Genomic DNA, 24,324 nt, shown 5'->3' with positions numbered 1-24,324 from the left:
ATCTAGATCATCAATAAAAATATTAAACAAGACTGGCCCAGAACTGAGCCCTGAGGGACACCACTGGTGACTGGCTGCCAACCGGATTTCACCCCATTAATCACAACTCTCTGGGCATGGCCATCCAGCCAGTTTTCTTACCCAGTGAAGAGTACACTTGTCTATGCCATGATTCGCCAGCTTCTCCAGGAGAACGTTGTGGGGGACGGCGTCAAAGGCCTTACCAAAGTCCAGATAGTTAAGAAGCTAAGGCTGGAAAGGCAATGTTAAATTGAAATATTTTGGGGAAAAAAATTGTAGGTAACAGCAACACGGCTTTGGAAATATGGTTTCAAAATTTCCCACTGAAGAACACCAAGATACAGGCTTCCAAGAAAGTTACAGAAATGAAACTGGGGATATTCTGCACTAAGTCCCCAGAAATTTCAGGCTAGTCACTCATTCAATATAAATTTACGATGGCAAGAGTCATAGTAAAAATAAAGCAAATACCCATTTCAAAAAACAAAAGTAAAACTCACATGAGTTGTTTTCTTTTTTCCTTTTTATTTATAAGTAAAATAAAATGTGACATTTTCCATCTAGAAGCCACTGATATATGCTGTGGTAAATTCAAACATGGAGAGGTGGTTTTAGCTTTCAGATTCCTCCCAAATTCAACTTCTTCCACTTACACTGGAGCCTTGTACAAGCTCTGATACACCCGAGGACACATCTGTTTAAGGCAGCCGCTGGAGTTCAAGCTTATCAGCAGATGGTGCTTCAAAGACGTCATCTTCAACACTTTCTTCTATTGGCTTCATTTTTGCCGAAGTTCTCAGGTAGGGAGACGTCCTGCCCGGGCCTGCCACAGTTACAAAGAAATCACCAATTAATTTAACAGCACATACCTGCTACATATACCTGTTTGTGACAAAGTGCACAAAATCCTGTCCTAGCTCCCTCATGAGAAGATTTTCTAAGGGAAGGTTTCTTTGTTGTTTGGCCACAGGCATCAGGGAATCCTGGACATGGCACAGCCACACTGCTATGAACCAACAAAGCCTCCAAGGTCCAAACCCTGTGGTGAGCCAAAGGCACAGTATTCTCCCCAAATTCAGTGCAAATCCTGATTGCATGAGGTGCCCAATGCTGGCAATTGTGTTCTCACCGTTACTAGTTCTTCTCCATCACCAATGATGTGACGGATGCCAATTCATGTACAAAAGGTACATACATTTGCACACTTGCCTTGGGTGTGTAAAAAGTTCCTCAGCGCACTGAGCAAACCTCAGGTGGGTACACAATCACAGCCCTAGCTGCCTTAAAAGCATGATAATATAAGAGTTATGGAAAAATAGAATATTCCCCATAAACAACCATAGAGAAAACAAGCTGGACAGGTGAAGGCCATGTAACTTCTGACTGACAGTGATTGCATTGCTCTAGGACAATCTTTTAGAAAAGCAGCAACTCATAGAACTTGCCAGAGTGGAGCGCACGCCACAGCTATTGCTGAGAAGACAGTAAATAGAGTTTTTGTGCAAGTTACCGCTGCAAGTTACCTCTATTGTAGATAAATTTTCAGCATGAGGGTTAAACCACAGAACATCCCCAACATCAGGTAAACAGGTTTATTTTCCATTGTTCACTCTGAAATTGCATCTGCGCTTGGACTTCTTTTTCCTCTCAGTACCCTCTTCTAGAGTTAAACCACTACAACGGTACAAGGTTGTAAACAGCCAGCATTTGATGACCAAAAAGATTAGGGAAATCTTTGCAATACCTTTTGAGAAGAAAAGAGCAAGGGGTAGTGGTCCTGTCTGACAGATTGCCTGTATACAGGCTAAAAATTCAAAATTTCTTGAAAAAAATACTGATAGCCATAATATATTCTTATTGCAGGGCTATTCTTATTACTTTAAAAAAAAAGTTTATCAGATATACAGTAAAGTGCTCTGCTAAGGAAGCCTACTTATGAAGAAGGACTCCTTTGTGCTGCATGTGTTACACAGAGAAGGAAATACAGCTATATGCAAGACCAGTGGGTTATCGTATTACTGCATTTTTAAATCACATTCACACAAACACTATTTGGAATTACCTTTTCGGAACTTTTCATGTTAAAAATATATTAGTATTTTCTTTTGACATTCAAAAATTACTTTAACTGCCATGATAAAGGGTTACTCAAACACATTTTAAAATACTGGAAGTGTTAAGCACTTATTTTCACACAGATGGGTTTTTATGGCCTAAGCAAGCAATGACTAGGTCATTTAACTGTCTAAATCCAAGGTTTGTGGGTAGACTTGGATATAAAATTAGCTTTGTTGGGAGACACCAGCAAAATACACTCAAAGGCGAAAGGATGCCTGAAAATGCTAGATTACAGTCTCAGCTTTCTTGTTTTTAGATATTTGTATTACTATAGCTTATTGCCATTTTCAGGCTGATTCCCTTTTGTTTAAAAGTGCTTAGCCCTTCCCAGAAATCAGAAGTGAGAAGCTGTAAGCCTGTTCAACAGGATCCAATATAAGATCTAATATTGGCAAGTTATTTGGTTCAAAGCCATGCCCTTATTTTCTCCAAATACCGAAAAACTTCTCTACTGATGCCTCTTTCCAGTGTTGGGCAGATGTTCAAGAGACTGAGTCAGACCTTGAACCCAGGCCTTCTGTTTGCTACTCTGTTCCACTCTCTCATGGACTGGAGCCCAAATGCCTATTAAAATGGCATTTCCCATCAAATCCAATCTTGCTTTTACCCACAAGCTGGGTATAACATAGGGAGCACACATAATGAGATAATATCAATAAAAGCACTACCAAAATGAAATCTTTCTACATTCCTGCTTAGCTTAGAAGTTTGCAAATACAGATCTATAGACCAGCAAATCCAAGCGATCTAAACCAAGCAGCATAGAAAAAGAGACTGTATTACTAAAAAGTATGTGAAGAACTATCAAGCAATAGAATTACTGAATAGAAAATAGTACTAAAGGATTTCTTACAGGTGAAATTTAGGTGAAGCTACCCTTGTCATCAGGTTGATCTATTTCTGCTTAACTCAAATTTTGGAAAAAGAGATGCATCAATTTCATTTACTAATAAATTACACACAGATGGATCATGGATGGCAAGCACAAGTACCACGTGAAAAACAAATCCCACTTTAATACCTTTTTGAGGATGCCTGCTGAGTTAATGTGATGTTATCAACAGAAAACATCATGCTGCAAACGACTCACTCCGTAAGCATTATAGAACTCTTGTTGGTTATTTCCTTAATATAAAAGCAAACAGTTAGTTGGGTTTCTTAGTTAATTAAATTAAAAACACAGTTTTGTTAGTAATCGTAGTTTGGGACCTACTAATTAGTATTTTTCACTGTTTCACTACTAAACACTTCCAAAAAAAGCTTTATATCAATTTCTTGAGAAAAGGAGTCAAAGCTGATTGTTCATAGCACAGATAAAAGCATAATTTTAAAAGCTTAGATTATACAAAAATATAAACACTGAATTTTTCAAGCACATAGAAATTAGGAGAATAAAACTTATTTGTATAGTAGTCAAATATCATACTTGTAATGGGAAGCTTTTGTCCACACAAGAATTGATCACTTAGCAATGACAACACAGTATTCCTGTAGAGCTCCTGTACAGGCAAGTTTCTCGTATTAATGTATTATTCTAATTAAAAAAAAAAAATTTAAAAAAGTTTATAATTTCCACATGTTCCTCACTAAATCTTCTGGGTTTGATTTTGGCATTTTGTTATGGTTTTTTGTTTGTTTCTCTCTTTTTTAAATAAACAAGCACATGATTGTAGGAGGATGCAGGGGAACAGCACTGGGACAGTACACTTCAACATGGACGTCATACTGAATCTTAAAAAACAGACACCAAAAAAAAGAAAAAAGATTGACTGCTGTCCTGAGAGCACCCAGGAGAAGGTTTTGAAAACACAGCAGTGGGAAAGCAAATGACAGGTTTTTTTTGTTCAACTTTCCCTGTGATCTGAGAAAAAGTACACACATGGCCACAATCCACGTCAAATACGGATCTTTAAGCAGAGCTCACCTTGGTAGCAAACCCCCCATTGGCAATGACAGGGCCCAGGAATAATTAAAAAGCTATTTTGGCAAAAAGACAGATTGAAGTGTTACAGTTTAGTGGGTTAAATAATCTTTCTTCAGGAAGTTTTAATCAAAATTTTATAGAAAAAATCTGACAACTTGGCATAGTCAAAATGCAAAGGACAAAGGACAGCATTTCCCAAGGTGTATGACACGCTGCTGGAGGGGTATGCCCCTGCATCCCTAACTGGGAAGTGTTGGGCTTGGGAGGGTGCTGGCACACCTCCCGTTGCCAGTGAGGTGCTGGCAGGGGCAGTATCACCTACACCCACCGCTGTTGGACTCAGCAATTTCAGAACATCAAAGACATTTAAACCCCTCTTTAGGGGGAAGTACCCCCCATACACCAGAAAATACGGTACATAAACCAAGGAAAAGTACAACAGAGGAAAAGTGTATTTATCAAGTATGTGCTAAGCACAGATGCATCTTAGGGATTAATGTAATTACAGCTGAACACATCATGCATTTAGATTACTTTCTCCCAAAGCTAAGATATTGGTGTGTTTTGCTGCTAAGCCTGAAAGGGAATTTTAATTCTAGCTAACTGCACAAACACAGTGTTACAATTTCTTTCAGGCTTCTCAGTGTGCAAATTTGTCCAAGGGTGCTCTGTGCAAAGGAGCAGTTTCAATTTCATGGAGCTTTGCCGTGGAACAGGTGAAAAGCCAGTTGAGAGCTTATGGGTAAAGATCAGAGAACAGACCAACATGGAGACTTTGTGGCAGGTATCTGCTATAGGCTGCCCCGTCAAGAAGAGCAAGTAGATGGAAGCCTTCTTTAGACAACTGGATGAAGCCTCGTGATCGCAGGCCTTGGTACTCATGGGGAACTTTATCCACCCCAGTATCTGGTGGAAAGTCAACAGGGCTGGGAGCAAGCAGTCCAGGAGATTTCTGGAGAACACAGCAGACAATTTCTTCACACAAGGGATTGATGAGCCGACTAGGGGAGGTGCTCTGCTGGACCTGTCACTGATGAACAAGGAAGAACTCATCAGGGAGCTGAAGGGTGATGGTAACTTTGGCTGCAGTGTCCAGGAGCTGGTGGAATTTAAGATACTGAGAAGTGTGCAAGACAAAGAGTAGAGTTACAACCCTGGACCTGAGGACACAGTAACTTGTGTAGGGACCTGGCAGGAACCCATGGGACATGGCAAGGGCAAAGGGACCCAAGGACAGATGGTTCATCTTCAAGGACACCTTCCTCAAAACACAAGGACAGTCCATTCCAGTGTACAGAAAGTTGAGCAAGCGTGGTAGAAGGCTGGCATAGATGAACAGGCAAGTCCTGACAGAGCTCAAACACACACACATGACATGAAGCAGGGATGAACTGCCTGGGGAGGAATACAGAAACATGGCCCAAGCATGCAGTGATGGCATTAGGGAAGCTAGAGTTCGGTTGGACCTGGATCCAATGAAGGGCAACAAGGGCTTCTAAAATACACTGGCAACAAAAGGAAGACCAGGGAAACTGTGATGCCATAGCTCTGTGGGGCATGGGACCAAGGGATATTGAATATCTCAGCCTTTTCCATAGGTTTTTTGCTCTGCTTTTTACTTCACAGGTTTGTCTTGAGGCCTCCCAGGTCCCTGAGTCTAGTGGTAGAGATTGGGAGAGCAACACATGACTTACAGGAAAGCCGAATTGAGTTAGGGACCACTGAAGCCAACAGGGCAAATACAAGACCATGGAATCACATGGATTGTATCCAAGTGTGCTGAGGCCTGGCCGATGCAATTGCAAGACTCCTCACTATCATCTTGGAAGGGTCACGGCATTCAGGGCAGAGAATAAAAGGCCAGTGTCATGGCCATTTTCAAAAGGGCAAGGGGAAGCACCCAGGGAACTATTGGCCTATGAGTCTAACCTTAGTCCCCAGGAAGACTATAGAGCCTGTCTTCCTGGAAGCCGTGTCCAAATACATGAAGGATGGGAATGTGACAGGGAACAGCAAACATGGATGTACCATGGGCAGATTGTGCCTGACCACTCTGTCTTCTGTGGTGAGATGATGGGCTCTGTGGACGAAGGGAGTACAGTGGATGTTGTTTATCTGGACTGTAGCATGGCCCTCCGCAGCCTGCCATGGAATCCTTCTAGCCAAATGGGTGAGAAATGGACTAGATATATGGACTATATCCAGTTAGTTATCCACTGCTAGTTACCAGCAGTGTCCCTTGAGGGCCTATACCAAGGCCTACAATGTTTAATATATTAATGGCCTGGATGATGGGATGGAATGCACTCCTTCCAAGGTCACAGACAACAGCCAAGTAGTGAGGGAAGCCATTGACGGACCAGAGGGTAGGGTGACTAGTGAGAATGGGGCCTCAGAGGCTGGAGAAAAGAACTTACAGAAACCATATGAAGTTCAACAAAGGCAAATTCCTGCGCCTGGGACATGACAAACCTACACAGCAGTGCAGCCTGGGCATCAACTGGTTGGAAAGCAGCTTTGCAGAAACAGACCTGGGAGTCCTGGTGGACACAAAACGGAATAAGTCAACAGAGTGCCTCTGCAGTGAAGAAGGCCATCCATGTATTGGGCCATATTAGCAGCATATACTCAGCCGTATCAGCAAGAGCACAGCCAGCAGGTCAATGAAAGAGATTAAACCCCTCTATTTAGCACTTGTGAGACAGGATATGGAGTGCTGTGTCCATTTTGGGCTTCCCCAAACAAGAAAGACATGGACATACTGGAGCGAGTGCAGTGGAGAGCAACCAAGATGGTCAGAGGCTGGAGCACATGACGTACATGGAGAGGCTGCAAGGACTGGGTGTGTTCAGCCTTATGAACTGATGGCTCTCAGGGGATCTTACTGTTGTCTTCGGCTACCTAATGGAAGTGCATAAAGAAGACAGAGCCAGACTCTTCTCGGAGGCATGCACTAAAGAACAAAGGACAACAGTCATGAGTCAATAAGGGAAATCTTTTTCACCATGAGGGTGGTAAGGCCCTCGAAGAGGTTGCCCAGAGAGGCTGTGAAGTCTTCCACCTTGGAAATATCCAAAGCTCGAGTGGACATGGCCCTGAGCAACCGGCTCTAGCTGACCCTGCTTTGATTACGGGGTTGGACTAGGTTCCATCCAACCTCAACTGTTCTGTGATTCTGAATGTCCTTTCAGGGAAGAGAGGAGAAATAAAGAAAGCAACACTGGAATTTTCATCAAACTATATCCCAGGTGTGACCCTCAACGTGCTAGTAGGGTGAAACACCAGCAGGGGTTTTGCCTATATCTAGGCATGCAGACTATACCCATGTTAAGGAGTGAAAACAGATAGGCCCTCCACGTGTAAAGGAGTTCCTGGGTAAGAACTGGGAGGAACATAACGGAAAACAGATAATTAAATGGGAAAGTGCAAATACTTTAAAATACTTTCTCTTCTTAGCAGAAAGTTTAACCATAGTAAATAACTGGCAGTGATTTTTTTTTTCCCCATATACATTTCAATTCCAATTACTGAAGAACAATATTTCCCAAATCAAAATAAATAATCCTATATGATCCTTTCAAATTCTGTTAAGCTAACAACTTATACCAAAATTGAGCATCTTCTCGATTTTTTTGTTCAAAAGCTGCTTTCAGACTTCAGGCTACTGTTGAAGTTGAGATTCACGAGAATTAAAAGTGAAATCAGCAATAGTCTAGAAAGAATCTAGAAGATTTCTATAAAAGAATAAATTCCAAGGGTGGAAGCAAAAAGGTCGGACATGGTTTCTTCCCCCGTTTCATCTGTTCTCTACTACTCCTGTCACACAAAGCACAGGGAAAGAGAGCCTGACAGGATATTTGGAGCTCTTCCAGGTGGCATCAAAATATTCCCTGTATACCACATTTCTCCAGACCCTGCCAATGCAAACTATCCCAGGAGGAAATACAGAGCACCAACTTGCTGAGGGAAAGCTTTGTTTGGGTTTTTAATTTCTACAAGCACCAGTCACAGACCAAAGAAGATAATATTGTGACAGGCACTGTACAATTACAGTTTTGCCCCATTGCTATAGACATGCCATATTATGTCTACACATTAATGTTATGTCAGAAATTATTACAATACGTGCTGGGTTTTTGCCAGTACCTACATGAGGTAGCTTCAGTTAGTGTACAAAGCCTTATGCATCTTATGAATTCCCTACAGTTAGGTCCCTCCACTTAGTTGATGTACAGCAGCATCCAAAAAGCTACAGTCTACTCCCGCTGAAGGCAACAGGAGTTCTGCAATCAACTCTAATGATCAACCAAGCTGTGTTCAAAACTGACATGGACTATTTTAAGCACTCACGAAGAGAAGATGCAGAGGAAGTCCCGCGAAGAAACATCTGCAAGCCATCCTCACTGTCACTGCTGCTGGCCATACTGTTTCTCATCTGCATCACAGACAGCTGTGAGCAAAGACTAGGCTGTCGATCAATCTTTTTGGAAGCCTAAAAAAATATATATTATTATTATTTTTAAAAAAGGTATCAAGTAAATTAAAATAAAAAGGGAAAATAACTATTTCCTCTGTAGTAGACGCTCTGGTCTCAGCTATGACTACTCATGAATCAAAAAACTGGTTAGAACAGAAGATTCTATACAGTGCAAATTGGTTTAAATGAAAATAGAAGATGCCAGTAATACATTGGAGTTAGAGCCATTCTCCACCCAACCTGTATTTGTGCCTGGGGTTGCCACATCCCAGGTGCAGGACCCTGCACTTGGCTTGGTTGAACCTCATGCAATTTGCTCAAGCCCACCTCTCCAGCCTGTCCAGGTCCCTCTGGATGGCATCCCTTCCCTCCAGTGTGTTAACTGCGCCACCAAGCTTGGTGTCATCAGCAAACTTGCTGAGGGTGCACTCTATCCCACTGTCCATGTCTCGACAAAGATGTTAAATAGTACTGGTCCCAATACCGACCCCTGCGGAACACCACTCATTACTGGGCGCCACCTGGACATTGAGCCATTGACTGCCACCCTTTGGGTGCAGCCATCCAGCCAGCTCCTTATCCACCGAGTGGTCCATCCATTGAATCCATGAGTTTCCAATTTTGAGACCAGGATGTCATGTGGGACAGTGTCAAATGCTTTGCACAAGTCCAGGTAGATGACGTCAGTTGCTCTGCCCTTGTCTACCAAGTCTGTGGCAGTATCGTAAAAGGCCACCAAATTTGTCAGGCACAATTTGCCCTTGGTGAAGCCATGTTGGCTGTTTCCAATCACCTCCTTCTTTTCCATGTGCCTTAGCAAAGATTTCAGGAGGATCTGCTCCATGATCTTGCCAGGCACAGAGGTGAGACTGACCAGCCTGTCATCCATGCTGTCATCCATGTGTAAAACAAGAAAATGAGTGACAGAAAGAGAAAAGAAAAGAGGAAAACAAAACAGAGAATAGAAAACAGAAGAAAAAAAAAGATAAAAAGGAAAACAAGAAAAATAAAGAAAAAAAGAAGAAAGAAGAAAAAAGAGGGGGAAAAAGCAAAAAAGGCAAGGCGAGCAGGACTGTGGAGAAGAGCAGTCTCCCAGGAGAGGCAGTCTGAATGCAGCCCTCAGCACACACAGGAGACGTGTTGCTACATGTTCCTTTCAGATGCCAAACTCCAGAAATGACTTACTGTCTATGTAGATGTGGGTTTTATTACAGAACATTCCGTTGTAATTATTTTTAGGAAAAAAAAAAAAGCCGCTTTAGCCACATACTTTATAAGATGTATTTTATAGATGGTACATTCCTGATAGATCCGTTTTATCCTACTGCATTAGGAAGATTAAAACAGTGATCCAAAATAGTTTTGAGGATCTGATTGCAAGACAGTGTCATCCCATATTTCATTGGCCAGAAAGCAGAATAAGCAGTACTTTACTGCTATTAAATTGTTTCTCCAGCAATTCCTTCTTTTCTCTTTCTACAGCCAGTACAAAATTGAGAAAACAGACAATATCTAACTAGCCATAAAGTCATGACAAGTTAGGCCTATTGTACAGTAGCAGTGGCACTCATTCCTTTTGGATTTTGTTCTAGTAAATTCACAACTTTGCAGAAGTAACTATTTAACCTATATATGAGATAGTTATGGGCAATCTGATGAGAGGAGTTTTTGCTCTGAGTTAGTGTGAGTTAAATCAATACAGACAGAATACGAAAATATTCTATTGTGAAATTATAAAGCTTTTCATAAATGATGGTTAACGTTTTTCAAATAAATTATATATGAGAACCCTACAGATGCTACATAAATAATAAAAAAACCCCACCAGCAGCCAAGTTCCTGTCCAAATCTTGAAAAGCCACGTAACTTAGCAAGGAGACAAAATGTAAGTAAAACAAGATAATCGATATATCTGTGACTACACTCAGATTACCACGACACCTAAAACACATTCCCTCTACATGCAAAGAAGAATTAGTTATATTCAGAGCACTGCATATTTTTTATATATATATATGTATATTTATTTATATTTTAGATATATTTCATGCCTCCTTCTGCTAACTACATAGTATCAACCTAACATTTCTTTTTTTCTTTTTTTATTTTTATTTGCAACTCTCAAGACATGTTGAAATTATTCTTCTTGGCAACCAGTATTGCCCGGTTTGACCCCAGAAAGCAAATTCTTAAAGAAGAAATCCTGAAGCTTTTTTGTACAAAGGCATCCATTTGTTAATGAGAAAGGGTATCCAGGGAGAAGTACCTTTTTAGCTACCGGCCATCATGTCTAGCTGGCTAGAAACCTTTGTGCTCGCTGATCAGCTCTGAATCTCACTTATTCATCTTTCTTGCAATTACTGTGCTAACTTTAAGCAATATTGCTTCTGACAGAAATGTTGCACTGACTCATACTTTGGCACTAAAAAGCAATGAGTGTGAATTCAGCAGCTGATGGCAGCAGGTTAAAAAGTGCTTTAAGAGGATTTATAATTGAAGTAACAATGCATTTATGTGTGGGAGGAAAATTCCCAAACAAAACTTCAGCTGCTTACCTTGTCATTTAAGGTCGGGTCATTCAATGAATAGAGTTTATTTGTAATATCTTTGCCAATAAGATACTTAAAGATCTCAAAAAGAAATGGCTCAGATTCCAGAAAATAAGTCAGCCTTTCCCTGGACCAGCACAGGAACTTGCAGTTATCATCTGCGATAATGGTGACCTGAGAAAATACATGCTCAGAATTAGCCTATTTAAAAATGATTTAAAATTAGCACATTTTAACATGCTTTAAAATAAGTGATACAATAGTATTTGTGCCTCCAGTTAAAATAATTCTTAAAGCCATAAAACTCTTTGGTATCCCTTGGAATGCGGTATTTACAAAATGTAAAACATCTCAGATATTTATCGGCATTGTATTTTTAACCAATAAGCGTAGCCAGTTTGTTTTTCACCAAACCTGGAGGGAAATAATAGGGGGAAATCTCTCCCAAGTTCCCAAACTGAAAGCATTTACATTGGGGGGGTTTACATATAAAGTCAGTCCAACAGCAATAACACTACTGGCTTCCCAACAGGCCTACATGTTGCTTGGCTTTATTTTATGTCGCTGTCACCAAACAGGAACAACTGGTACAATCCAAAGGACACCATCAAAGAGTTTTCAGTAATCTTTGTTAAAAAAAAAAAAAAAAAAAAAAGTTTAACCTTTCTCTCAACACTGTCGGCCCTGCTGATCCCACAAGTACCACCTTCTAGCAGTTGAGCCAAGGCTCCGTTTGCTCAGCTACTGATAACTCAGCTATCGATAGGTATCGCAGAGGAGGTGGCACCCTCAACTATTGATAGGTATTGCAGAGGAGGTGGCACCCTCAGCTATCACAGAATCACAGAATTATCTAGGCTGGAAGAGACCCTCGGGATCATCGAGTCCAGCCATCCACCCTACTCTAAAGTTCTCCCCTACACCATATCCCCCAACACCACATCTAAACGGTTCTTAAACACAGCCAGGGATGGTGACTCAACCACCTCCCTGGGCAGCCTATTCCAATGCCCGACCACTCTCTCTGTGAAGAATTGTTTCCTAATGTCCAGTCTATCGCAGAGGAGGTGGCACCCTCAGCTATCCATAGCTATCGCAGAGGAGGTGGCACCCTCTCCCGGGCAGCTGGCCCCGCTGGGTTTGTCCCCCGGTGCCGGCAGAGGGCAATGGCACACCGAAACCTGCGCCGCTCCATCACACTCAGCGGCGGGTTTTGCAACGGAAAGTCAAGTCACCTACAAAGAAACCAGGTGCCCCCTGCCATCGCAAGCTGATGTTACCTCCTGAAAAAGTAAAAATACATAAAGCCTAAGAAATAACGGGAAACTGTGGCATATGCACGGATTTTAACTCGGCGGTCTCCAACGCAAGCACGCAGGCTGAGGAAGAGTTTTCCAGCGTTGCCAGCAGATGGGGTCCTTAAGATTGAATTTGTGTCCTCTTGCAGTGACAACAACAGAACCTTTAAGCGGCAGTAACAGGCAGAACTGGGCAGTGAAGGCTGCACGCCACACCAGGTTACACTAGTTTTTAAGGCAGGCAGAAGTTGAGGCACGAGCCTTCTCCTTTCCGAGGGACCCCATTCCTACCTAGTCCTTAGGAGAGAAACAGGCTGTGCCAAGAGAGCAGCCGTGCAGCAGGACACCTCTCTGCTGCGCAACGAATACATCTCTCCTTGGCATTAAGCCTAGTGTTTGACTGGAACATACGACATCAATCACTGATTTTAGAGTCTACGTTGCTCTCCCTCCCTGCCCTTCTGCCAGGGTACCCGTGTGGATGCACCCAGTCAGCCACTGTCCGGTCATTACTGCACAGACTCAGTTAAAGAACATCAAGTAAGAGCAGCAAAATAGCCATTTCAGTATTAAAAAGAAAACTTCTCCAACGGTATTTTTCCCCAGAAGCCATAGTATAAGATATCCTTTGATGTAGTAGCATACTGACACTGCCACAGACGTGTACCCTTATGGTTCCCTGTCTGAATACTTTTATCCACTACTGTGATCTCTTTCAGCTAATACTGCTTTAACAACTTGCAAAATGACAGAAGCATTCACACATTTAGGTAAACACCAATTTCAAGCCACCTGTATCTGAATTTTTAGTCTTTCATTCTCATAACACCAAATATTACAATAATTATTTTCCCTTTTCTGTTTTTGAACCAGTGATGAGACCGCTTACATAATCTTTTTCCAGTAAAGCTATCTCGTAAATTATTTGTCCTGAATAACCTCTTAACACAAAAAAACCTCAGAAACAGTAAAATAGAACAGAACAGCAAAAGCCACACTACTCAGCGAACACCATCACAATACTGGTTTGCAGCATCTAATTCTAAAAGTTGTTCTTTATGTGGCCCATCATGAAACACCAGCACTAGAAAGCTAACAAAATTATACAGACCAAATAGTTCACTATTGATCAAATTTATGCTCTGGTGGTTTTTCTTATGAACTCATTCATTCGTATGCACCGACATTTAAACCAAAGTGTACCTGGAATTTCTCACCCCGGTTCATCTGCGTTGATCGAAATTCAGGAGAATCTATAAAGGCACAGGGGTAAATATTATGCAGAAAATGCCCTCGGTAAGACACCTTCATTCTGGAAAGAAAAATGCATGAAAAAACATTTTAAAGTCATGGATGTTGATTAATTTAATCTAGATTTAGATATGATTATTAACAATGGTGAAGCAACACGTAACAAGCAAAACTATGTTCATCTTCTGGGACTTCAGCCCCAGAGCAACCCTATCTTCTGCCTAAAGCTCCTAAACCAATTCCAGGCAGAACAGGCTGCCAGCCAACTCGAGTTGTCAGACACAGTGTGCATTGTCAAAACATTGCTATTTGAAATGAAAAAGGTCTGAAGGGTTATGCTATACAGCCAGACCAGAACTGGGCTTCCTCTAGATAACTAGCATTGCAGTAATGAGCAGCTAATGACTTCAAAGAAAAACAATGAAACCTGACATCACCGGTGCCATCAACAAAAACTGGTTAAAACATTGAGCAGAACTTAGCAAAAGCTTCAGGATTACAGCCTGACCATGGGAATTTATTCTACCCTTTCTCACCTGGGTCCCACCAGCCTCTGGGGAGCGTGCCTGCCCCTCTCTGCCTGCACGTCCGTGTGCGGTGAATCAATTCCAACAGGCCTGTTGTTCTAAAGTCTACTGGAGGGACACTTTTTCCTTCCCTCAAGCACAGTATTTTTTAACCTTAAAACCTGAGAATGCACTGAGAAGATGACTTAGGTACCTAAGACTCAGGCAAATCTCTTGCTTGTTCTGGAAGGCACTGCCTTTGGTATTATACAAATATTATTCTCACTAAAATCCATGCAGCTGCACACACGAGTGGAGACATAATATGCTCACACAGTAAGAGACATCACTGTCGTTTGAAAACATCTTCACAAAACAGTCTATGGCTATAGACCATAACATGCTACAAACAGTATCATTAAAAAAGCTAAGAAACCCCCCAACAACTTCCTAATGTTTTCAACCATCAAACAAAGCTGTCCCCAAGCTTCACAGAACCTACTTCCCCTTCAGCAGGATGCTTAGCCTATCGTCAACTGATGTTTTATCTTCTGCAGCATAGGCTTGACCTGTCTTTAAAGTCTGAATGTTGCAGAATTGTCCAGTGAGTCTTTGGAAGAGCTCTGGAGGCACATGGAGAGGTTCAAACATTCTCTTGTAGAGGCTGCTAAGCTCCTTCTCTATCTTGATCTAGAATGCAAAAACAAAAAGACATAAATAAACACAGAGGCATTAGTTAAAAAAAGGCAGGACTGTGCACATGGTTTAGTTGCTACATTTGAGGAGCATCTTCGTTATGTTTAGGCAAGGAAAGAACTGGTAAATGTGCAACATCTACCCACAAACATTGCCTATGATAGGATGATCAAAACCTTATCTAAAATTAGCCAGGCCAGCACACTGGTCCTTTAGGATGCTGCTCCATCCAAGTGACACATTAAATCAGACACAAGGAGTCTTTTGAGATGTCAGTTGATATAACAATGAATAGGTCTTGGGCCAGAACTACACAGGAGAAAAAATGAGGTCGCCTGCATTTTTTTATACCACGTGCACACCTTGCTCTGGCCATCTCTTAGGCTCTCCTGGGAGCCCCTTTCATCCCTGAATTTCTTGGCTTACTTGCAGCAGAAAAGCAGTACTATGAGTCCTGAAAAACAAACCCATCATATTGAAACCACGTGTGATGAGGGAGGGGAAAAAAAAACCACCAAAAACCCAACATTGCCAGCTGAACATCCCATATCTAGGAGCCCACCCAAACTCAGGCAGCGGCAAAGAGGGAAAGGATGCTGGCTGAAATCCCAAGCCTGGAAGTCTTTCTTGAATGAAGGCAGCAGGGAATGAGACAGTGTCCCAGCCTCCCCGAAAGCAGAGGCAGCCTGAACAAAGCCTGCATATTTGCTGGGAGGAAAACAGAACAATAAGCACCAGATAGTGAAAGGATAAAATATAAATGGAAAAGAAAATAAGGAAAAGCAACCAAAAAAAAAGACAGAAAAAGAAGAAAAGGAATCACTACTTCAACAAATGAGACTACTTGAAGTTAACATTTATTTTTTTTTTGGTATTACAATATTAAAAACAGGGAAAGAGAGAAGGCAGCAGCACAGGAGCCCAGGAGTCACTTTTCCGCTGACAGTAGCCAATAGTGGGAATTGAGAAACTTCTGGTCACCTTGTGGCAGGAGGAGGTAGGGAATCAAGAATGACCACGGGAGGCCCCGGGCTCTCCAAGGCCCATGAGTGCTTCAAACTGTCACTCTTCCCTCCCCAGGAGAGCAGTTTAGAGTGAAAATATTAGTCTTTAGTCCCTAAGAGATGTATGTATTCCACATCAAAAATCCTCCCTGAACTGTTTTCAGTAGAATTATCTGTGTCAAACAGTAAACCAAGCATAATGAAAAGTTTCTGGAAATTTGAGAAGGTTCCCTCGTCACATTTCAAGTTACTTAAATGTAGAACAAATTGAGCTGAGGCAGAAACTTTCAAGATGTTATCAGGTTGCTTAAATGTGACTTCCCCTTGGTGAATCCACACTGACTGCTCCCAATCACCTTCTCATCCTTCAGGTGTCTGGAAATGGTTTCCAGGATTAGTTGTTGCATCACATTCTCAGGGACTGAGGTGAGGCCCTAAACTGTTTCATTTCAAAATATGTTTCATATACCTGTGAAGTTAGATGGCAATTGGTTTTGCTCACTGGTTCTCCAGGAACTCCCTCATTTTTAACAGCCACATCAATTTAATTTGCACCTATTTCTATACACGACCACTGCAACTCAAAGAGATAAGTTCCTTTCTCAGATTAACAGGCAAGTAGCTCCCAAGACTCATGAATTCAAAACACATACAAACCTGAGGACAGGATTGCTAATGCAATCCCTTAATTAGCACGTAATTCAGGTTTTATGATCTCCTTCTAACGTACAATACTTAAACGAGAGAGCAGGATAACCACTTTATCTTAGAGATGGATCAGGTTGGACACTGTAGATATATTTATTTTAGATGGTGTCCCTCATAACAGACTATTCACCCTTCAGAAGCACAGCTGACTGCTCCTCCTGCCATGCTTGTGGGTCACATTCCAAATGAGCCATAGGGGTAGGTGTAATGTTTTCTTCAGCAGAGGTTGAAATATCCTGGGAGGCCGCCAGAGCCCCGAGTCAGAGCTCTGTAGAGACACCGATTAGACTCTTTCAGCTTCCACTCAGACTAAAAAAGCCAAATCTGTAAAGCTCCAAGGAGTCAAAACCACAGAAATAATCTTCTGGTTAGAAAAGAAACTCGCTGGTATTTTGCATGCTCCATTTAATAAAATAAATATTTAACAACTGAACATATCAATTATTCATTTTGTAATATGACTAAATGTAATTATTCTTCCATTCCTTCCTTTCCTTAAAAACGTCATATGTGAGGATGACTAAATAAAATTGATTTTGAAACGGGCAATGCAATAGTTGCAGACAGAAAATCTCATTCAAAATTAGTTCCTGAGAATTTTTATTTTTCTCTATTCTCTAGCTTTCTAAATGAAAAAAACTTAAAAACTGCTTTCAAGTTCATAATAAGCAGAATGTGTAAGACAGCTAAAAAGACACGCGTGACTATCCGGCATCACATACCCAGCTTGCTGATCATCAGGTGTAACAAAGAGATTCATATATTGTTTGGGATATGACCCTGATTCTGTGTAATTTCAACTATTGCTTAAATTCACATAATTTAGCAGGCATTCAGAGCCCAGTTTTCAGAGCAGCTGAGTACCCATGGTGCCCAGACCCCAGCTGCAGGGGCAGGAACACAAATCTGAAAGCCAGACTCTAGTTCTCCACTATGTTACAGTTCAGATCAGCGTGAAGCAATTTGAATTTATTTTTTTCCCCTCATACTGCTAGAGCACAGCAACAGAGACTATATAAAGCCAGGTTAGGAGTTTATAATGGTTGTGTAGGCTTGTTCCTAGCCAGTGAAGAGGGATGTAACTACCACATCTTAAACAGATAATGGATGGGTGGACAGTCAGGCTGAACTAGATGTTTAACTTGGAGAGGGATGGAGTGAGACAAGATGATTCCAATTCCCATTTCATCAGGTAAAGCTACTGCTGCAGAAGTAAAGAGCACGAATAATTATTTATACTCTTTGAAAATGCTCTTAATTGTTAGATTGAACTATTATGGGCTTCCTCTCAGAGGCCTTTCATTTCCAAGAGCACCCACAACCCGAACAATGTAGTACAAGTAACAAATGAGAGTGAGACAACCTAAGAAGAGAGTCACCGCCTATGTAGAGCACTTCCCAGTTAGAAGTATTAGATATTCCTCCTACGTTTTGCTGTTTCTATTTCCTGCAGGTTTCTGTCTTTAGAAAGCAGTTCAATATTGCAGAAGACAAAGGAAAAAAAGAAAGAGATTCAGTTAAGGCATCTGTGATGGCAGTTTCATGATTTTACTTTGTTCTCTACCCAAAATTACAGAATGTCAAGATGTAGTCATACAGTTTGGAGTCAACAGAACTGACATTAGGTTTATGGTGGCTCTTCTGGTGGTAACTCCGGTCTCACCAGAAGGAATGTCTAGGAGTCTTCATATGGAAGGCTGTTCCTGCAAGGTCCCTTGCTTCACTCAGGATCCGGAGCATGGAACTGGGGGCATTGATCTGAACTGAGCGCTGTAAGCTTTACCACCACAAAAACATATTTTGAAAGAGGAGCATGCATATCTACAAAGGTCAGGGTTAAATGACTGTCTATGACATATGTGCCAGAGAGGTTTCATGTGGCCAGAAAAGAAAGATTAACTTACAATTCAACCACACAACTTGTGGTGTTCTTGGAATTGGTGGAAGACCATATTTTGATCATGGTGGGATACATAGAGTTAGAATATATATTCATAAGACTTATTTTAAATGCAGCTGACTTCAACTACTTATTGTCTGTCATTCATTAAGGCAACTGTAAGCACTCTCACTGTCCAAACCAGAATTTTCATTAGACATTTTTAGATTTTTATATGCTGTGATTGCCTATTGGAGTTTGTTCTGCAGCTGGTTTTAGCCACACTGGTAAAGATTTCAGCTTTTCTCCCATCTCTTTCATTTCCATTAAATTCTTCTTCTTTTGACAGCTTGCTTTGGCTCTACTTAAGTTGAAATCCCTAACTTGCACAGTGTTTTAGAAGATGTCCACCAAAGTCTATTTTCCTACATTTCCTCTAACTTCTCTGCCTAGAATTCTAGTTTATTCTGTGTAAGAACAGCTGGGGTTTTGCAGCACATGTGTTTGGTGCACAGTCTATGGGATTGGTGAGCACCTTGTGGTTCCACAGTCAGTGGGAAGGGCTACAGAAACGGAGAGTGAAGTTAAAGGCAGGTTCTTCAGTCTCTCCCCTCTTAGAGACAATTTTCTACCAACTTTGGCAACTGACAGTTTTTCAGTCAAGTTTCACATCCTTAATTAATTTCTTCTTTTTAAACTCACCTGTGGAGTACTTCATCCACTTGTACCCCTTATCCTAACTCCTACAGATAATTCTGCTAACAAATGCACTAGTGGATTTAGTGAAAACAGCTGGTACTTCAATAGGATGAAGTCTAGACTATACTGCACAAAAAAAAACACCTCACCTAATACAGCTTCTAGTATACAAGTGTAATCATAGAAGAAAATGTTTTTCTTTCTTCATTCAGTATTGATTTCCACATTGTAAGGTGATTTTTTTAAATTTTTTTTTTTCCACTCAAGCACAAAACAGTGTGTCCTTCTCCCAGGATGCTCCTTTACTCTCCAATAACATTTTATTTAGATTTTTAGGAAGGGCTGGATGGGTATGAACCCAAGGACCATTATCCATGTTCTAAGGACGCATGCCACAACTCACTTTTAAAAAAATTAGAGTTTTAAGGCTTGGTTTTCTAGGAAAATGAGTTTATATCAGCTGGGTGCTCCTGCCTTTTGCAATAATTTCTGACTTTGTTAGCTAAGCCCTGTCCCATTACACAAAGGGCAATATCAAGATGACATTAGAAGTCAGTGGGTGGGTGGAGGGGAAGCAGAACATGCTAACTTGGTGGCTTCACTGAAGGAAAAAAATGCAACGTGACCTCATTCTATATTAAAGGCCAGAGTACCTGCGTGGGATATCTAACTGCAGACAAAAACATGGGGAGTCTGGCTTCACTGGCTCCACACTATCACAGCTGTTACTGTGTGTGGTGCCCTGGGCAGCAGGGCCATGGCTGACTAGCAGAAGTATGGGGCAGTTTGACCATGCTGCTGTATCTCGATGAGGACACAGAAATGGACTGAATAGTCTAAAATAACAGCATGAGCAATACAAATCAAAGAGGAGCTTACCCTTTAACTGTGCAGATTACTCTCGGAGCCAAATTTAAATGACTAGAAGTATTTATTACACATCTGTAAGTGTCTAGTAGCAGATCAGTCTAACTAGTTTTAAGCTATGCTTGAGGAAAGACAAAGATGAAGCACTATGCTGCCTTGTTGAGAAAGGAGAAGGTTGCTAATTTCCTACCTGCTTGCTTGCACAGGCTGCATTGCCTTGGTGAAGAGCTTATTTTCAGTTAGTTGGTTTGGGATTTTGTTTCTTTTTGTCTTTTTTTATTTTTCTTTTGTACCAGTTGTTACACAATTCCAGGATGTGTCTGATTTTGGGGCAAAGGCAGAGTTATTCTGCTGATAATGCAACCCCATATATACTCCTGTAATCTTCACATTATAAACCTACCTGCCTTAGATTTTGAAAACAACAGAATGTAACATTAACGTTTTGAACACTTAGCACTTCATTAATATTTGATTGGCACATAATATCAACTATTATAATAAAGATTATCAAGTTTTGATATGCATGTACCAACAGAAGGCTGGGTTGCTAATAATTTTGCAGAAACAAAATACACTTCTGAATAAATAATACTAACAAAATAAAATGATTTTCTATTGGATATATGTTTAGCCAAAAGCAGGGCAGAGAATCCTGGTTTTCTGATATACTTTTCAAATATATTCTTAGAGTAAATTTAAAGAAAGTTATCCCAAAACATCCTTTTGAAGGCATCAAAAGGAGTTGCCAAATTCCCAGACGTGACCCTCAAAACTCCATGAATGCACTAAATGGGATAAAAGCATCATCATCTCACTTAATACTGCTCTTTCCACACTTTGTTCGATTTTGCTGCTTATCTCCGAGTCCCAGAGATGTTTGAGAAGGGCAATAGCATCTCACCTTTCATTTGCATTTAGAAGGAATGTGGCAGTACAAAACACATGAGCTAAAGCATTTGTCAGCAAAGCAAAGAGTGTGAAGGTCATTTATAAATGGACATCAGCCTTCGGTTCTATGTTGAAATAACAGTGTGTTAGGGCACTTCTAATTTATCAGTTTCCTTCCCCATCATAGAGGATCTTCAAGACTTAGAAGTGAGGAAGGAAAGTTTAGTTCCTCCCAAACTCCCAATTTAGAAAAAAAATTACTGTCCTGGAATGCTCAATTCTAAGTATCTTGATAAGATTTTATTTCAGGAGGTCCGTGTGCACATACTCATGAGGGCAGGAGGGTGGGGAAAATGACAGAAAAAAAAAAAGAAGAAACACACACAAACCTCAAACTATCATTTTTTGTCTCCACAAAGAAACTATGTAACCCCTTCCTTATCACCAAAACCAAACCAAAACCCAAACATAACAGCCAAAACAAATCAATACTAACTTCTAAAGTCAAATCATTTTTCGAGAATATGGTTTTAGGGAAAATAATTATGTACTGCATCAGATCGTACTTATAATCTGGATCCTCCTGAAGTACCTAACTCACTTCATCCAAAAGAACGACTATGTAATTCGAGAACTGTTGTGTAATTAATTGGTTTGTCCAGCAAACATGGACAAAACTTCTTTTTTTTGCATCTTACTAGACTGCTCACTCGATTTATACATACCGGTCTTCTCTTATACACTAGGTATATGAAATGTAAAAGGTTGACAACCAAAAAGACAGAATTCCAGATCAATATGTCCAAGGCACAACGGTAGAGCGTAGCCCAAATGATGAACAACGCACATCCTGTGAAAATTAAAAGAAGACAGTTAAATTTGACTGAACAATAAATACGTTTGTACAAAGCCATCAAGAAATTGTCCAGTGGGCATAATTACACTGAAAAGCAATATATCCTACGAGCTTTACTACAGGTAGTCTCTATGGACTCATGCACGTACTGGTAGGGGAGCTAATCCCAACAAGGCTACCGACAGGCACTGAGAGCAGGCTGACAGCCGACCCCAGTCCTACTGCATGGGACCACAATACCAGAGTGACAATAATTCAGATCAGGGCTGGGGAAAGCAGGAACAGCCCATGATGGTCTGTTACAATCTTCCCATGTCCCGTTTCTACTTCATTTTAGTATCTTAAGTATAAGAAAAAATAATTAAAAAATTAAGTAGCTCACAAAACTTTATTACTAGTATTGCATTAATTAGATAAAGAAGAGCCTGAAAAAAATATCTAAACTCATACACAGATTTTTTTTTTTTTAAATTTAAAGGAAGCATCACTGCTGCATTTTGACAAGGTCACAGCAGGAACCTGAATTCTTTTTTATGACATCAAAGAGAAAATTTCAAATGCTTACTCATTTTTTCAGTTGCTTTAGTTTGCCTTACCTTTTAAAGCAATTGTCATTATTCATTCTGTATTATTAGGGGTAGTATTTTTAGACTACAAAGACAATACTTATCAGATGATAGATTACGGATCAGTGAGTCCCTCCCAGATAACTGTGAGCCTACCATCTGATAGAGATGGCTGTAGAGGTCACAGATACATTTTTCCCTTAAGTTTCATGCAAAGACAAAAAGGAGGAGCCGCCAAATTAGCCTCCCTTTCCCCTTTCTCCCTGAAAATGATGCTGAATTAATGAACTCAGTATTATCTATTCTGTCCAGGCTGCTGACTGGCCAAGCAGCAGCTATGTATGGATCAGAAAAATCAAAATGTGATGACTCTTGATCAGCTGGTTAATTAGACTACACGGGATGGGAGGACAGGAGACTTGGAAGTACTGAAGGGAGCGATATTGTGGAGCAGCACAGATGTGGGCCACAGCCACCAAAGCAAAGGGGACAGGCCTCATAGGAACCAGGTTTCATCACTTCTGTTGGCCACAGAATAAGTTTGCTTCCAGTTGCCATCTCAGCTTGCAAAACTGATTCCATGTCTCTTCAAACCACAACAAGACCTGCAGACCAAAGCTGCCAGCTCAGCAAGGGCAGGGATCCCATTGCTTTTAAAACAAGAACGACACAGACAAAAGGTCTTGCAGTCTGTTTGAATAAGTAATCCTATAACAGCTATAAAAAAGAAAAGGCAAGATGATTGTAAATTCAACCATAGAAGTTCTATCATAAAATTGACCCACACTATCACGCAAATAAGCTCTCTCGCATAAAAGTACTTACACATGCTCTGTGTTGTGATACACCTAGTTTTATCTTTTTTTGCACTGCAGTAACTCACTATTTCTCCTTTGATCACAAAGGCCTTACACCACACAAAGCACAGGGGCTCTGAAATAGCTGTGGGACTGCAAGAGCGTTACAAATGAGACCATGCTTGCTTAGTCTCAAGCATGTGAAACTTAGTTTTTCCTCTGAAGTAAAATTTTGGCATCACAAGATGTCTATGGTGGTGGAGGAAATCCAACTGGCTTCAGGAGAATGCAGACTGCTCTCCACTTTGAAAGCCCACGCTTCTAAATTGGCAATGAAAATAACACTGGTGGTCCATGTGTTTGAACCCACACTTAAAGAACACATGGGGCAACATCAAGTTTCTAAAGGAAAACCTTACCTATTGCAGACATACCAGTCTATGTACTTACTCAAAACCTAAAATTAAGGTCAAGGATCCATAGACTTGACTATGATTCAGAATTTAATGAATTTGAAGCAGCCAGTTGTGTCTGAAGTAAATGGGGTCCACTCATTTTCTAGTCAACATATATACAGGTTTGAAGATGTAAGTTGCATTTCTGGGAAGTTTTAAGACATATAGCCTTTCTAGAAAAGGTCTGTCAGGGTCAGAACAGACCCTCACTTACACCAAAAGCACCTTCAGCAGAGTATAGTGACCATGAATATGTGCTGGGATTTCACTGTAAGCTGGAAGGACCAGGAGAAAGCTCCATGAAGGTCACAACCCACTATTTCTGTCACGCAAAGGTTGCAAATCTCTCCAGAATAATTCTCCTACCTATGGTGAGCAGGGCTCGCAGAAAGATCATATGAAGATTGAGAGTAGTCGGAATAACCAGTCCAACTGCAAAGCAAATGTTTGCCACGTGGAAAACAAGATGATGAATCTCTTTCCAGTTTTCGCATGCGGTCTCATTGAAAGGCACAAGGGTGGCATTTTTTACGTCTGGAATAAAACCCAGTGGAGTAACAGTGAGCGGGCTCATCGCTGTAGTATTCATCTTGGAGACCCCTGCAATGAGAGGGGGGGGGGAATAAAAATCACTCCACATTAGACTGAAATATATTAGAAATACACTTAGACTTCAGGTTATTTTCTCTCTTCCCAGGATATATTTTCCCTTAGCATTCATGGAAAAAAATATAAATCTACAAATGCTTAAAAAGGGTAAGC

General features: G+C 40.9%; 1 protein-coding gene across 1 annotated transcript in view; it reads right to left on the bottom strand.

Moving 5' to 3' along the window:
* Positions 1 to 526: 526 nt before the first annotated feature.
* BVES (blood vessel epicardial substance) overlaps positions 527 to 24,324 on the bottom strand; it is a 48,658-nt gene continuing 24,860 nt past the window's right edge. Inside the window, exons 2-8 of the mRNA XM_014964595.1 lie at positions 23,929 to 24,162; positions 21,614 to 21,738; positions 14,647 to 14,834; positions 13,591 to 13,699; positions 11,096 to 11,263; positions 8,414 to 8,555; positions 527 to 844 (exon numbers count right to left, since the gene is read on the bottom strand). Of these exons, the coding sequence (XP_014820081.1) occupies positions 720 to 844; positions 8,414 to 8,555; positions 11,096 to 11,263; positions 13,591 to 13,699; positions 14,647 to 14,834; positions 21,614 to 21,738; positions 23,929 to 24,151 (1,080 nt within the window). The 5' untranslated portion in view covers positions 24,152 to 24,162 and the 3' untranslated portion in view covers positions 527 to 719. The remainder of the gene's footprint in view (positions 845 to 8,413; positions 8,556 to 11,095; positions 11,264 to 13,590; positions 13,700 to 14,646; positions 14,835 to 21,613; positions 21,739 to 23,928; positions 24,163 to 24,324) is intronic.

This window comes from Calidris pugnax, unplaced genomic scaffold (genome assembly GCF_001431845.1).
Source record: "Calidris pugnax isolate Ruff unplaced genomic scaffold, ASM143184v1 scaffold219, whole genome shotgun sequence".
NCBI lineage: Eukaryota > Metazoa > Chordata > Aves > Charadriiformes > Scolopacidae > Calidris > Calidris pugnax.
The sequence above is the reverse complement of the archived record's forward strand: the minus strand, read 5'-3'. Positions and strand labels throughout refer to the sequence as shown.